Source organism: Xiphophorus hellerii, chromosome 6 (assembly GCF_003331165.1).
Source record: "Xiphophorus hellerii strain 12219 chromosome 6, Xiphophorus_hellerii-4.1, whole genome shotgun sequence".
Lineage (NCBI taxonomy): Eukaryota > Metazoa > Chordata > Actinopteri > Cyprinodontiformes > Poeciliidae > Xiphophorus > Xiphophorus hellerii.
Window position 1 is genome coordinate 5,683,352 of NC_045677.1, and position 16,692 is coordinate 5,700,043.

Genomic DNA, 16,692 nt, shown 5'->3' on the forward strand with positions numbered 1-16,692 from the left:
AAGTGTAAGTTTTCATTTGGTACAGTAAAAAAAAAAAAAAAGACTCATTGTGAATGCTGTACTTTGACAGTTAATTGTTTTGATCCATATTTTGTTTTGTCCTTGTTATTCTTTGGACTCATCAGACCCTGCAAATGTATTCACACACCTTGAACTTTCTTACCAGTTTAACTGTAAATTTTAATGTATTTAACCATAAATTTAAGAGATGGACCAACAAAAGGTATTAGTAAAAGTAAAACAGAGCACAATAGATCCACTATTTGCATCACAGCTCTTATTAAGATACATTATTTACAGGGGAAAAAAACATTGAGAGAAACTCTTAAACCTGCAGTATCTAGCTTTTACAAAAATATGTTCTTTTATTTATTTACTTGTGAAAATTCTATCTTTTGACAGTATAATATCACACCGATAATGTGTGAGAAAATCAAGCTTCTCCTACTCCTTCCAGTGGTCCTATTGCCATCTGCAGAAGTGCACCGCTTCTGGTCAGGAACGACCAATCGGAGCCAGGAGGAGGGTTCGTGTACACATTTTCCAGGAAAACAGTTCATCCGGCATCCTCTGTGGCCGTGCTAGCTAGCCTTAGCGCTCATAACAGACTTCCTTGTCTGGAAGAACCTGTAGTGTAGCAGAGAGCGAGGGAAAGATGTGAGCAGCGTGTACATGTGGGTGATTTACAGTGTTAAGACCCTGCTCCCGGCTCTCATTGGTTGTTTTTGACCGAGTGGTGTATTTCTGCAGATGACACAAAATAGAGTCAGTTTTAACAAATATGTAAAAAAAAAAAAGTCACATAATGCAGCTTTTATTTCTCTTTTTAAAAAAGTGTCAAAGCTTTACAAAATTCATGCCCAATGAAACCAGTTGTATGTAGGTATATTCAACTGAACATGAGTCTCTTTAAGTCCCGTTTAGCTTCTTCCTTGACCAACCCGTCCCAGTCTCACATCGTAGGTGACCATGTGGAAGTTGTCCCAGGCGTACAGCTTCCTCTGGGCATGGTTGTAGTCCACCATGCTGTTGTAGCGGTACTTGTTCACGAAGGGCACAGCGACGGCCTGGCCCTCACCAGTGGCGGTGTCGAACATGTAATTGATGGTGGTGTTGGGTGTCATGTAGCTGGCCACCGTGTACAAGCGTCCACACACCATGAAGGCATTGCCAACCGAGTTCTTCCTGATCTTGGTCTCCCAGCTCCTCCTCACTTCCAGGCTCGCGGGATCCAGCTGGGAAATAACAATCGCCCCCTTCGCTTTGCCTGTGCTGTAGATGACCCACAGCCCCCGCTCGTCCGCCGCCAGGTCGATGTCCGTGTAGCCGCCCCAGGAGTACGGGTGCTGTCCGTGAAAGCCGGCATGAGGCAAGTCCAGACGGGATGCAAGACTCTCTGAGGTGAGGTTGTAGCGAAGCAGGGTCCGGCTGCGTCTGCGCTGGTAGTACAGGGAACCTCGGTACATGGTGGCCCCTGTGCTTTCCGCTGGCTCCGGCAGAACCAGGACCTTCATAGGAAAGCCTTTGGAAAACTGATCCATATCTTCATACACAAAGAGCTGGCGGATTTCTTTACCAACCGAATCGATTCGCCACACAGTCTTGTTGGTATAATAGGGGCCTCTAGGGTCTGGATCCTGAAGCCACACTCCATATTTACCTGTGATGGCGTCAGCTTTTCTGTGGAGCACGGGGTCGCCCACGGACAACAACTCTCCGCATTCTGAGGAAATGTTTGAACTGAGCTTTGGACTACTTGCTCGTTGGCTTCCCTCAGGAAGGAGGCGGGATGCAGGGACCTCTTTCACCTCAGCCTTCATTTCCTGATAGGAGGTATTTTCAAAGTGATATCCAGGGTCTGGAAAAAAAAAAAACAGAATGCCAAACAATCAGTTTTCATTATGTCTAAGAATTAGTTTTATCTTGCGCAAGATGAAAATGTGAAACTTCTAAAGTTGTTTTCTGACAAAACCTGAGACCTGGAATCTTCATTGTCACCACAAAAACATTACCGTAAGTCTCTAATTCTAGCAACAACATACCTCCGAGAGGTCTGTTTTCATGCAGGGTTCCACCTGAGGTGTGCGTCTGCTCGCAGGGTCTCTGCCGGAGCCTCTCCGTCTCCCGGTTTAACTCGGCCACTGTGCCCTGCAGCTTCCGGACTTGCGCGTTCAGACGCTCCTGGTCCAGTTGCAGCTGGTTTCTTTCTCTTGTGACCTGGGCGTAAGCCTCCTGAAGATTCTCCTCGCTGCGCCTCAGCCCGCCAGAGGCGGTTCCCTGCTCCCCTCTTGCTGTCAGCCGGCTGACCAGAGCTTCAAGCAAGGTGAGTCTGGTCAGGACTTCATCCATCTCTGATTTGGCACTTCCTCCGGGGCAACTGGACTCCTGCGGACTCACTACGGCGAAGGAGTAGACGCAGCGTCCGTTGGGATCATTGGAGCGGCTGAGAGAGGCTTGACCTTGGCTTTGGGAGAACACAGCAAAGCAGGATGAAGAGAGGAAAGACAAGAGGAGAAGCATTTTGGAAGTCTTGATTGCAGCTTTATCTGTTTCTGTCGTCTCTGTTTTCTGCCCGTCTGTCCCCGTCAGTGCAGGTTGATGCCTGAATCCCAGCAGAACTTTGAGTATTTATGCAGAAAAGACGAGGGGATGGACCAACCAGGGGGTGTGGAGTGTTTTTGTAAGTGCTCCATGTGTTTCTTTTTATTTTTTCTGATGCTGAAGGGGATGTGCCGAGACGGACAAACAACATGAAAACCAGAGTTAGGTAGTTATGTTTACTTGAGTAAATTTTGGAAGCAAAAGGAATGGTTTTATAAAGGATTGCTACTCTTACTTGAGTAAAATTTCTGGATACAGTAACTTCACTTAATAAAAAAAATAAACACATTTTAACCAGAAATTCACTAATCTCAGTTTCACGGTTGTGCTTTATGTTAAGGTGAGACCTCTTGTTTGGACACAATCTTTGTTGTTCTGCTGTAACTTCCATTAGTATCTGCTGAGTGTTGTGTCATTTAGAGATACGATGAAGAATGTAGTAAACACCACGTTGCCACTGGAAGCACGTTACCCTTTACACCAAATGTAAGTTTAAGTTTCAAATTTTATACTGAAAAAAAATTAGTTGGGAATTTTTTTTTTCTTTATTCTGCTGTTATCAAAATGCAAGAACGTCAACGTAACCTCATATTTTTGTCTGACGTCATTTTAAATATTAAAATAATATTAAATACTTCTGCTTTACTGTGGGTATTCAAGTTTTTACTCTAACTTGAATACTTTGAACGGCTGCTTTTTTAAAAAACTTTTACTTGAGTCAATTTGTGATGAAGTAGGGCTACTCTTACTCGAGTTTTGTGAACTCAACCCACCTCTGCTGAAAACCTGCGAGCGGAAGAATAAACCTTTTTTTTTTCTTCTCCCCTCCTTTGCTGAATTCCTGCTTTGTGTCTCAGCGTTTGGTTTGCCTCTACAGGTTGTTTTGACCGGACAATCTCTTTTTTTCTTTTTTTTTTTAATGTGTCTAGCCTCCGTCACCGGCAGTTTTGTTTACTTCCTCAACAACTAATAGTTTCCCCCATTAAACCACTGCATGATTAACCGTAATAAACCCAGTTTGCGGCCACAACACAAGGGGAAATTACGACCGGGGGGGGAAAAGGTGGAGGAGGAATGCGTCGGCAGCGACTCCGGGGCAAGGCGGCGCTTCAGACGGCCGGAGAATGGAGCTGTACAGCCGAGCCGCTTCACAGCTGGGCAGGAAGTCTGGCACAGGAGGCAAGCTAAGCTAACTGCTGATGCAACGAGACTGTTCCCTGTTTTTGTCTGGGGGAGACCCTGAAATTCAACTAAGAGATCATTTATACAGCTATGTGTGCATATTAGTGGAGCTTTACTGTGTAAAATGAACAATTTCAGAAAAATAATCCCTTTTGGCCTTCAACAGTGTGAGGCAAATGGTATTTAACCCCCCAACTCTTAAGTGGAGATGGTAAATAGACGCAACAGGCATTAGCATATAAATGTGAAGTGGGAGGACGTTGGTGCATTATTATTTTACATAGAAAAATCTGAAAAGAGTGACGTGTACCGGATCGATCCAAAAACATCGGTAACACCAATACTAATTCTGTATCACTTTTGGTTCATACAAGCAGACTGGGATCAATACTTTCACATTCCATCTGGAATTTTTATTTTATTTTTGTGTTTTAATTTTTCTACTCTACATAAAAACAAAAATGTCTTAGTTTTGCTCCCAAATTATATTTTGCACTTTGCTTCATTACTAAAAAAAAAAGCACATAAATCCCGTTAGAATGTTATTAATGTATTTTGTCGACACTTTTAAAATTGGTCTAAATTCTGTCCTTTGTTTGAACAAAACAATTCAAAGGAAGACCACAAAAACACATAGAGGTCAGAATTTTGATGATATGAAAATATCCATTATTTATATGAAGTTAAAAGTATCAGTATCGGCGATACTGGCCCTGTATTTATTTGGTATCGGATTGACACCAAAATATGCAGTATCGCACACCTCTGTCCAATATCTAGTGCAAATAAATGTCATGCACTCCATAAATCTGGACTTAATGGTAGAGTGGCAACATATTCTTGTGTGACCATGACCCAGTCAAAGTCTATCCATCAGTACCTGCTTATCCTTGCAGGGTCACAAGGAGGCTGGTGCTTAAGGTGGTAAAATATTGAAGAAAAAAAATCAACACTTTGTCACCTCGTCTCGCTCGGCTTCTAAGACTTATCCTCCGTTTCTCGTTCGTCTTCCTTGTGGACACAAAATATTTACCTCAACATACACGCGAGAAATGGAGGAAAATGCTGAGGTGCTCATCTGTGTTTCCATGAGATCAGTCCGCTGCTTAATTAATCTGTCTAGTCTCCAGCCCACGGAAAGTCTCCGGGTTCCACAGTGTTTTTGCCATGGAGGTGTGCTTTTCTTGCGCAACATAGTTTTTCAGGAATTCTGGTAAAGCAGAAGTTAAACCAGAGGGGATCATGGCGGGAAACTGGAAGCTCTTCCTTTAGCTCCCCCAGAAGGCAGAGCCCAGCTGAGCTGTTCATCGTCCTCATCTTTTGTTATGAACAGTTGGAGAAAGGTTTGATTTCACTATTTGTCACATAGAACGGTTGCTGATTTTTAGCCCGCTTTTGTTCGAGCAAGACGGCTCGTATCTCCATTTTCACGTACTTCCAGTCAGAACCTTAGAAGCACACATAGTAATTTATTTTTTGTTAAGAGTTTGTATTATTCTTTTTCTAATATAGGATAATTATGCAACAATTTCAGTGATTTCTTTTTTTTAATGAGAACTTTAGACACTCTTCTGTTTGAATATTTGAGTTCATTTTTAGGTAATTTTAATTGGCAATTTAATTTATTTCCTTTATGGTTGGGGTTAGCCTAGCCACTGCGGTCCCACACAATTCCAATTTAATTATGAACTAATCTCGCTCACCAGCTGTCGCCCATTTACTTCGATTTGTCCGGCTCAATTTCTGCCGAGCCAATCAGCAAGCAGAAGGAGAAATGGTGAACGATGACGTCGAAGCCCTTCAGTCCGTGTTGGCCACGCCTCCAAATATTGAACTAACATGAACAGTCGCCTCGTTCGACTCTGCACTTTTCTCTCGGCAGTGGAGGATGGTTGTTTACAGTGCAGGAAATTTGCGTCGAACTGGCGCATTACACACCTCACCGGCAAACGTTAGCCATCGGGTAACATTTAGAACAGAGTCCAAGTAGGAAACTATCGTTTCTCAATAGCCGAGGGTCCAGACCAGAATATGGGTCAGTTCAGTTAATTGGATTCCAAAAGCAGATATTTGTCTGTGTTTGGGATCATTGTCCCATTGGAACGATCACTTGTGTCTATTTTTTTCTCCCAATAGCTTAGCTTAGAAGTGGGGAGATCTGGTGTTTTCCTGATTAATTACGCCTAATTTCAATGGACATAAGTTGCCTGAAGTGACGAGGTGTGTCAGAGTAACAAGAGCTCCCCGAGAACTAGAACTGCGACCTCCACTTGAGAGTTGGATCGGTTGTTTGCATGTGCTCGACTTTGCTTTACTCCCTCAAACACACTCTTTGTCATCGCTAAACTTTTTTTTTTCTCTCTCCGACCATAAAGCTTTTCTCCAGAACTCGCTTAGCGTGTCCACGTGCGTGGGCAGCTGAAAATTTCAGTGACACTTGAAGGCACTTGAAGGGAATGACAAAACACAATGTGTTGTGAATGTTAATAATGAACAGGGGAGTAATCTGTTTGATCCTCGGATGTAAATTATGGCATGAACAATAAAAAAAAGGGAGCATAGAACAACATTCTCAGATGGAGAAACAATAAATAGTTAGTTTGGCAGTTCTCTCAGAAGCCCCCTGAGTTTGTTGGCGGCACATTTTCTCCAGGATTATTTCCAAAGGGACATTGGTCTGAAGGTGAATTTCGTAACACCGTCCAACAGGGAGAAAGAGAACGGGGGCTGTGTGCGGAGTTCACCATCAAAGCAACCGTTGAAAATCTAGATCGCCTCCTCAGAGGTCTGCAGAAACAGTTTGACTATTGATTTCCTGTGATGGAAAGCAGGCACAGAGTCAAATAATACCTCATTTCTTTCAGATATTTATGCAAACAGTGGCTGCAACATATTCCATGCGCTCAGTGAAATAGCGCTCATGGATGACAGTTATTTGCTCACCAGACTTGCTTTTACAGGCGCACATTGTTGCGTAACATGTCTACACCGGGGCTTATTTGACTTGTTGATGTGAAACATGAGAATTACAGGCCATATGAGGGCTTAGAGCTAGGACACCTCCTCTGGAAAGGTCAAAGGTCTCATTTTGATGATATGCCTCAGTACTTTGGCTGAAATTGTTTTGCTACTTGGAGCTTTCTGTGAGCTTTGGAACGTCTAAAGCTTCTGACCTGCGAGTGACGAAATGTGAAGAAGTCCGGCGGCTTGTGTAGACCGGAAGACGTCAGCGGATGTCAAACCTAAACGATGTGCACGATTTACGTCCTGTCTCACCAGGGAATGTGAATCAAAGTGTTTCAACTGAGAAACGACTCGGAAAACTCTGAAAACATGGCGCTAACTTGTCTGCCCATTACTAATATTTATGTCTCTTCTGGCATCTAAATAAAACTAATGTCTGCCTGTAAACTGTAATTCTAACAACTACCTCCTTGCAGACTGCAGCCTCTCCGCCATGTTGCTTGAAAGTACGGGCCCCCAGGATCCCTGACACACTGTCTGCATTGAAAGTAATTTTTTTTACCAATTGCAATAGCAGCTCTCGTTCCATCTGCGTGCGCGCTCAGACTGGATGTGTGTAAGCCGCGCGGCGCATCGCTAAAGATGAAACGCGTGTCTTCTCTGTTTTTCCTCTCTCTTGCAGATGACAGAGTAAGCAAGTTCGTATTACTACTGCCGTAAAGTCAGGCAAAGAGTCAACGACAAAGCTCCAAACACAAACCTTTTCAACCACACGTATGTCGTCATCAACACGTTAACATTTGGCGTCTTTATTTGGTGGTCGGAAACATTTAAATGTGACGTGAAAGTAGAAAACAGGAGAAACGTGTTGGGGAGGAAATGCTTTTTCATAGCACTGTTCACAAGCAGGAAGGACACGAATATGATCAGACACCAATAAGCTACAGAGTAGTAATAATGGAAAAAAAAAACAACAAAAGAAAACAAGAATTTCATTTCGTGATCTTAACTTGTGTTTTTACTTGCGGTGCACCAATTGCAGTTTTCTGGCGGACCCTAACCCTAGCCCGATTCTGATTTTGGCCGATATCGATTGCTGTTTGTCTAAAAAGTTACAAAATATATCGACAAGGTCGATAAGTCGGCAACAGTGGGGTGACTATTGTTAGCCACTGGTGTGTAGACTTCACCCGGTCTGTCAGCACAACGTTTTTCACAACAGAGCAAAATGGGACAGTAGCTGATTTTCAAACCATTGCAGAAGTAGATAAGATCGGTGAATAAGATCGCTTTCTTATGTGAGCATCAGCCAGTCGCAGTCACTCAAAATGAAGGAAAACGAGGTTTATAGGCCAGGAGCCTTACTTTTTACTGTATATACTGCTCAGCTGTAATATTGTAATCGCCTTCATTAGTCTCCACAAACTGTGTAATCCGACACCTGTCTCTCAGAACCATCTGCAATTTGAGCAGCAGTATCAGATCATTATTTGCTCCCAGCATGAATAACTAGTTCACTGCTTCCTTTTGACCACTTTACATACTGACCACTGCAGACTGGGAGCATCTCACAAGAGCGGTGCAGTTTTAGAGATGCTCTGACCCAGTTGTCTGGTCATCACTGTCCAAATGCTCCTGACATTTCCAGTTTGAGGAGACGATGTTAACAGGCAACTCATTCATAAACTCCTCAGAGTTTATGAAAACAAACGTCTTGGATGTGGAATAACTACAATTGGCCATTGTGGATAGGAAAAAAGAGGAGTCCTTTTTTTGCTGAAGAACTCAGAAATGTTCAGGTTAATCTTGTTGGGAAGCTGGAGTTTTGGGTTCTGTGGGGCTGCTTTTCTTGTCTCTAGTTATCCACTAGATGGAGCCAGGAAGCTGTGTTGTCCAGAGGGCGGTCTCAGGTGTTCAGCCGTCACACCTGCAGCCTATCTGTCATCAGCCAGTGTTTAAGAGAAGCCTGTCACCAGTCCTTCGATGCCTGAGTGTTGCCGTTCATGGTACTCTGTGCCCCTCAGTGTGTGCTCTCGATGAGTTTTCTAAGTGTTTTACTCAAGCCTCCCTTGTGTTTTCCTTGTAGGTTCTCAGCGGCTGTTACCTTTGTGCCTTATGAGTTTTATCATTTCACCTCCAAGATTCTTCATAAAGAAACCCCTGGTTCATAAATCCCTACGACTGGTTCTTCTGGCTGTTCAAGTCTGTGCTACAACCTGTCCGCCCTCCAATGAAGTACAACTAACAAACCATCATCGCCGCCCATTCTCTCTGGATCTCCTGGCTTCAGTTCCAACTCCACCTGGACCCGGCACTCACCCTAGAAACCAGGTTCCAGCACCAGCAGAATACCTCCCCCTGGTGGATCAGTTCCATTTCACTAGTAAGGTCTCCTAATTATTCTCTCTTTCACCTTCAGTACTACTTACTTACCTCTCATCTACTCCGTCCTCAGAATCCAGATCTCCAGCCGTCCCATACCCCGGGCAAAGAAGATGCATTTAAACTCTTTTTACAATAAACTTTATTTAACTGACATTCTCTGTGTCCTGAAGTGTATTCTGCATGTGGGTCAAAAGATTAGCCTCAAATTATGACAAATCTCAGAAACTGTCTAGAAAAACACATGAAACTCGTAAAAGTGAGTTTCAGAAGTCAAATGTTTAAGTTTTAATTTAGTTTTGAAACTCAGAAATTTTCTAGATTTTTCTGGACAATTTTTGAGATTAATCTAAAAAAATTGTTTTGCTAGAAAATCTTCATCTGTGAAATTCATCTGAATTTCCCTTGTTTTTTTTTTTTAAAGAAAATTTCTGAACTCATGCTTTAAATTTCTGAGGTTTTTTTTTCTAGAAAATGTTTGACTTTTCAAACTCAGAAATGTCCAAGATTTTTCTTGAAAATTTCTGAGATTGTCCTCAAATTTTGGATTTTTTTCCCTCACAAATCTTCCAATTTTGGTGCTCAGAAATTACCTTATATTTCTAGAAAATTTCTAAGATCATTCTCAATATTTGAGTATTTTCTTGTTGTTTTGCGCACGTTTACTCCTCTTTCATCGACAAATGGTCCTAATACGCCGCCCTAAATAACCAATAGGGTCGTTGGTGGCGGAGATAAACGGTAGAGTATATCATTACCGCCATCTAGTGTTCACCACATCATGTTGCGTCCACTCCAGAGGCCTGTCCATGATGACAAGGGCAAATTCAACACTAATGACATTTTGTGGCCTAGAAATGAATGAGCGACCCTAATAGCTTTGCTTTCTCTGCCCTCGGTGTATTTCAAGTCTGCTTTCAACATCACAGCCAGAGGGCCTTTAGGAGCAAATTAGACCTCTCCTTCAGATCAATGACAGATCTCATCTGTAGCCAAGAGAAGGCTGCCTCCAGCAGCGGGCGCAGATGTTGGCCTGTGAGAGGTTAAGACAGCATCCATTCCGCATGACCGCCTCCACCAGCAGGAGTCTCGGACACTAGTGGCAGTCTGGGCCCAAATGTCACACTCTTTCTATCTTGAATCTGTCGTGAATCCCGCGTGCACTTGCGAGGCCATGTTTTCCACCTCCTTCCCAATTCTTTCTGATTTTTTTTATTTTTTTGCAATGTGCATGAAACAAAGCGATATGAAACGATATATACGAGTGAATGTTTTTTTTTAATTTTTTTTTAACAACTGGTACTTTCTGCACCCACTGCGGGGATCTGAAGAGGCGCATCCTCCTGTGTGTGTTGCAGCGATGCGCAGCCGTGCCGCATGACTCACGACGGGGGCAGGAGCGGCGAAGGGGATGTAAACAGGAGGCCGGCTGCGCGAGGCCTAACCTGTACCCGCTCGACCAATGGGAAGCCGCGCTCCGCCGCATCGCTCGCCGATCCCTCTTCTCTCATTGGTCCTCCGTCGCGTCGGTTGCAGTTTCGCAGTCACACCGCAGAGAAGCGGTGAGAGAGAGACGAAGGAGGTAGACATAGAGAGAGGGAGATGGAGAAAAATAATATGATTAATCTGTCAAAGGCGAATTTCTGCTCGCGCTGACGTTCGACTTCAGGCGCGCGGTTTACTTTGTGGACTGTGAGCCGACGGTGTAGTGGCAGTGGGAGCGCGTGGCGCTTGTGTAACCTCGCGGAGTGTCGACGCTCGTCTTCCGCCGCCTGGTCGTTTCAGCACCGGACAGCGACACACCGGCGAGCCGAGACGCGTAGAACCAGGAAGGGGGGAACCCTGAGGTTGAGCGAGCCTCCCCCTTCCGCCACCCCCACCAACGAACGACACAACAACACAGGTGAGCTTCACGCTAATAATGTCGCGCGTTCATCTGACGCTATCTTTTTAATTCATTAAATGTCGCGCGTGCAGAAGGGCAGGTGGCTCGGTGTTGCTCTATTTGATTTTGTATGCATTGTGAAGAAACTGAGCTCCGGTTGGTGAATGTCCTTGACAGCAAAAAGCTTTTCTGGACGTGCGTGTGTTTCTGTGTTGGAGAGCGAGAAAGAAAGGAAAGAGAGAGAGAGAAAAAAAACAGGTTGTGCTCCTGCGCAGTTTGTCTCTCTGTCCTTTTTCTAACTGCCTTGTTTCTGTCTCCACAGCCCGTCCGACCCTCGCTTGGCTCGAGGGTTGGGGGGGGGCGACAATGCGCGGCTAGATGACTCCGCCACAACAAGCGCCACGGTAGTCCTGGACTAATAATACAGCAGCGCCACGTCCCCTCCTCCTCCCCCCTCACCTCCCTTCTGTCTCCATTCGCTGATTCCAAGTCCTCCTGACTAAAGGCACCATGGGAAATCGTGGCATGGAGGATCTGATCCCGCTGGTCAACCGGTTGCAGGATGCCTTCAGCTCCATCGGCCAGGCCTGCAACCTGGACCTGCCGCAGATCGCGGTGGTCGGCGGGCAGAGCGCAGGCAAGAGCTCCGTGCTGGAGAACTTCGTCGGCAGGTAAAAACTGACCACCGGAAATAGGATAATCCCCTTCTCCCGTTTAACCTTGAGGATGACGTAAGAAGCCACGCAGTGCGCGAGGCTGTCTGCAGACCATCATTATATGCCACTCAGTAAAGTCCCGTCCTTCAGTTTTTCCAAACCAGCCGCACTGGGTCACACACAGCCACAACTTTATGTGGGTTACAGCAGCACCTTTGGGCATTCTGGCCCAGTAAGCACCCAGAGCCTGGTGTTGCGTGGCACCAATTCCAGTTCAAACACTGGAAAAAAAACAGCTTAAAAAAAGATTGAGTTTGTTAAACTTCATCAATGTTTGTTTAACATGTCAACTTAATAAGTTTAGTATTTGTACTTGGATAAACTTAAGTTGATTAAATAATAATAATAATAATAATAAAAAAGTTGGATAACCTGTTTTCTTTTTTTCAGCAAATTACCTGTTAGGGATTGTAGTTCATTATGAAGCAAGTATTTCCGTAAATCAGTGTTACCAATTCCTCTGTAAGGACGGCAGCAATTGGCTACATCATAAGTCACCAAGTCAAGTCACGTTTTTTGTGCTTTACATAATAAAAAAAACATCATACAGTCACTAATTGTGAAACAGACAATAAACATTTGTTTATTAAAATATTTGGGTATGTTTAAAGACATCAAGAAATGATCAGTAATATCGTATTACTTTGGATTTGAGTTTTTTGGGTTTTTTTTTAAAGAAATTGTACTATTACATTAGTTGCTAAAGAGCTCTGAATATTTGCTGATAGAGTTGCTTTTAAGAGGACAACACTACTCTTTTTGTTGTTTTACTTATTTGGTTTCATAGTCAGATTCAGTGCAGACTCAGTGCAGTAGAGAAAGACAAAATTATTGTCATTTATTTGTGGAATAGCTTCCACTTACACTGTCCATAACATGCGACTTGTGACATTAAATTCTAACTTTTAACTAAGTCATCAGTACATGTCGGGTCACTATGCACGTGTACTGAACAAAAATAGCATTAGATGTACCCGTGGGCATGCAGAACATTTATATTCAGAACAAAAATACAGCGTTCTGTAGCACAACTCTAAAAAGTGACACCAGAACTCCTAGCTATCGCAAAACGCTGCCGTTTGGGAACGTGAAGGTTCTTCATGGAGCCACTTTGGAGAAAGAAAGTTTTACAGAGCCAAAACATAATGTCAACAAAGACATCTTTCAATAGCAATGTGGTACATGCCCTCTTCCCTTAACACAACAGCAAGCTCAAGATTAACATCATTGGTACTAGAGAAGAATTGCTAAAGTTCAAATCCGGCTGCCTTAAAAACACTGCACAGCAGTAAAGAACCTTCAGACCAGAGGGCATTTCCCAACAGCAATGCTTTTATGGTGCATTCAAGTACTGAATGTCCAAACTGGGATGTTTGTGTGCGTTATGTGTTTTTTCATAGATTCTAAATCTATGAATAGTTTAATAGATTTAGACCTATGAAACTAGATCTAAGTGTCATAGGTCTAAATATGAAACTTTTGAACAATTTGTTCAACTGAGCAATTGAACAAGTTGTTCAATTGTGTTTGAACAACTAACACAATTGGCGATTCTTTAACACTCTGTTGGGGGTCCTCTGGTGGCCCTGAAAAGCAGCACAGTTCGCTTTACGTGTCTCTGAGCCTTCAGAGACACATAAAGATAATTACAAAATCAGCCTTTTATCACCTGAAGAACATTTAAAGGATTAAAGGACTAATGTTGCAGCTAGATCTAGAGAACTTGACTCTGACACCCATCTCTTTTCTGCACAGAGCCACAGTTTTATGCATACACAGCCGGTTGCAGAAATACTCTGTCGTGTGTAACCTTTTTAAAACACCGCCCACTTGCAGCAGCTCCCATTCCGGATTGCACAAATGAATATTCATGGTGTTGCTCTGGAATTTTGCGTTTAAACAAATAGGGGCTAATCAGGTGAACGCATGAAGTCACGCTTTTGCCCTTGACGCTTATATTCATATACACAACTCAGTCTTTAATCATTTATAGGAGCATTGTTTTCTGTTAGCTCTCAACAAAAACCCAACTCAAACCCACAGTAATGTGGTTCGACATACCCAAATATTTCAGTGCACTGATTCAGCTGGGTGCATTGATTTAGTCCTCCTCCAGCCTTTCAATGAGCGCCGCGGTGCTGAGTAATGGTCCGTCTGTCCAGCTCTGGCTCTGCACTCTGCTGAATGGACTCACGGAGGCCTCATCGTTTCTTCCAGGCGCGTCCCGTACGCCGTCTCTCTCAGGGAATATTTGTTGATAAGGTTTCCTGCAGCAAGCCTTTAGCCTCAAAGGTATAGACTTTTAGGTTCAGATTATGTGGACGCGCATACACACACACACACACACACACACACAAGCATATTCATCACCTGTGTGCATAGCCCTCCAGAAAACGTTGAAGTCATCGTTTTGCAAATGAGCGAGCGCCCGTGTCAGCTCTTCATCCGGACCTGCTTTTCATCGGGTCGGAATGTTCTGCCCCCTCGGTCAGAGAGACACCAGCTGAAAGCTGCAGGCTCGGTTTTGAAATGGCTTCTGGTTTGAGCCGTTTTGAGCTCGCTAACCGGATGGGGGTTTTTTCCATTAAAGAAACGGCAAGGAAAAGTCTGCTGCATCTGGCGTGTTGTTAGAAAACAAGCTGCACAGTCCACAAACACTTAGCATGGGAATAAAATGAGTGGCTCGTCATTGTGAGTTCACAATAAATGTGGCTTTTAAAGGACTTTTCTGTTTTGTGTTTCCTCTTTAGGGACTTTCTGCCCCGTGGTTCTGGTATCGTCACCCGCAGGCCTCTGGTTTTGCAGCTCATCAGTGCAACCGCTGGTGGGTTCCACACACATTTCACACACCCACGCCAAATAACAGACACATTTTGTCCACTCACTCACACATCCACACACACACACACACACACCCCCACACAAAATCCTCCTTACTTTCTAAATGGTGCTGCTTTTTATTCCCTCCTCCATCGGCATTTTGTTCCACTCAGTGCAGCCATTACTAATCTTTGGTGCATGTTTTTCTGTTTTTTTCCCCCTTCCCCACAGAATGGGCTGAATTCCTCCACTGCAAGGGGAAAAAGTTCACCGACTTCGACGAGGTGCGCCAAGAGATTGAGGGCGAGACCGATCGGGTCACGGGGGCCAACAAAGGCATATCTCCTGTCCCCATCAACCTGCGGGTTTACTCCCCTCACGGTACGGATGAGATCGCTCCCCTTCTCTTCTTCTTAACGTCAACTTAGTGGCAGACCGCTGAAACTCTTCTGGATCTAAACAGGGTGTGACAGGATGGGATTCATAACGAATTGCCGGCGGATGATGTTTATTAAAGCTGTGTCACTGGAGACAAAGACGAGGGTGTTCTGTTCGATGGTGTAAATTACATTTATAATCTGTAGGAATAATAAAACAAATCACCTAAGGAGGTAGAACTACTTCAGATTCCATATATTGGTAATGATGTTGTACTGTAGGGATTTGATCAGACCGAAGGTCTGTCCGGCTTTTTAAGTAAGTACTATATTTCTGTTGAATACATCAAGCTTTTTATATATAATTAAAAGAGTCCATATTATTATTTTTATGATAGTACTGTGTGAATTTATTTATGATTATATAAAAAATTCCATTCATTCATTATCTTACATGCTTGTCCCAGTGGGGTTGCAAAGGGTGCTGGTGCCTACCTCCAGCGGTCAACGGGTGAGGGGCGGGGTCACCCTGGACAGGTCACCAGATCATCACAGTATATAAAAAAAAAAATTTACTTTTTTCTGTCAGGTAGCAGCTAAATTGCTAATTAGAATACAGCACATAGCTGGTATGTAGCTATATATTTGGCATGCAGACAATAGAAATAATATGCCATTACTGAACACCAGATGGAGAGAAAGTGATTCCAAAAAAATGATAAATCAGCATTAGTGAGATAAATATTACACTTTGGCTGCATTACTAACAGATGGGGTTTGTAGGAAATTTACAGGAACAGCATAAAAGGGGCTAAAGTGTTTTTCCTCCTGTGATATACTCTTCAAATGTTGTGTAAAATGTAATTTACACAGTATTGAAAATATTTTTCACAAAACAAACTTTTATTTACCTTGATGTTTGTTATTATGAGATTTTCATACCATCTAATCACTAACGTCTGTTTAAACTTGCGAGCCAAACTAGCATGCTAGCGTGTAAAGATAGTTTTATGTTAAAGAGAAGAGAGGCTGTTTAACTTTGAACACAGTATATGTATTATTACACTAGTTCTTTAAAATGCTATGATAAGAAAATCAGACCAACATGTATTACATGTGTTGTTTGTAAAGTTACACAGTAGAAAATTAACATCAATAATTTGGTTTATTTAGCTTGTCATATAAAAAAAGTGGGTGTTCATTATTCAAATTCATATTCTCACCATGTTTTTCCAAAATTTGTAAATGTTACAGTTCCAAACTAAAAACAGATTTTCCATGTGTAATACCATTTAGTCTGAGTTATTCAGTGTTAATATACAGTATACACATATATGTAATGTTTTATTGTTTTTTTTGGTCATTTCACGCTAGCTTGGTGCTGTGGGGGTCCCCCTGGTGGTGCGGAGGCCCCAAGCAGCCGCTTATCTCGCATATTCCTTGGTCCGGCTCTGGAGTACGTCTCATTTTTTGCATTCCTGTGACTCCGCAGTGCTGAATCTGACCCTCATCGACCTGCCGGGAATCACCAAGGTGCCAGTTGGAGACCAGCCTGCGGACATCGAGCAGCAGATCAGGGACATGATCATGCAGTTCATCAGCAGAGAGAGCTGCCTGATCCTGGCCGTCACCCCGGCAAACACCGACCTGGCCAACTCTGACGCCCTCAAACTGGCGAAGGACGTCGACCCCCAGGGTAAAACGAGGAGGCTGCAGCGTTAGACGTCAGACGTCGAAAGAAATCAAAGCTGAAAGACGTGACCTT

The 16,692-nt window shown here is 43.5% G+C and overlaps 2 protein-coding genes across 2 annotated transcripts in view; one reads left to right on the plus strand and one right to left on the minus strand.

Moving 5' to 3' along the window:
* Window positions 1–2,628, minus strand: LOC116721887 (myocilin-like; the record flags this gene model as incomplete). Its single annotated transcript, XM_032565916.1, has 2 exons — window positions 1–1,858; window positions 2,043–2,628. Coding segments are annotated over 2 exons (1,524 nt in total), but the record flags the coding sequence as incomplete, so codon positions are not given.
* Window positions 2,629–10,493: 7,865 nt separating this feature from the next.
* dnm3b (dynamin 3b) overlaps window positions 10,494–16,692 on the plus strand; it is a 33,192-nt gene continuing 26,993 nt past the window's right edge. Inside the window, exons 1-5 of the mRNA XM_032564655.1 lie at window positions 10,494–11,032; window positions 11,337–11,685; window positions 14,481–14,554; window positions 14,782–14,931; window positions 16,420–16,623. Coding sequence (XP_032420546.1) covers window positions 11,525–11,685; window positions 14,481–14,554; window positions 14,782–14,931; window positions 16,420–16,623 — 589 coding nt within the window. The 5' untranslated portion in view covers window positions 10,494–11,032; window positions 11,337–11,524. The remainder of the gene's footprint in view (window positions 11,033–11,336; window positions 11,686–14,480; window positions 14,555–14,781; window positions 14,932–16,419; window positions 16,624–16,692) is intronic.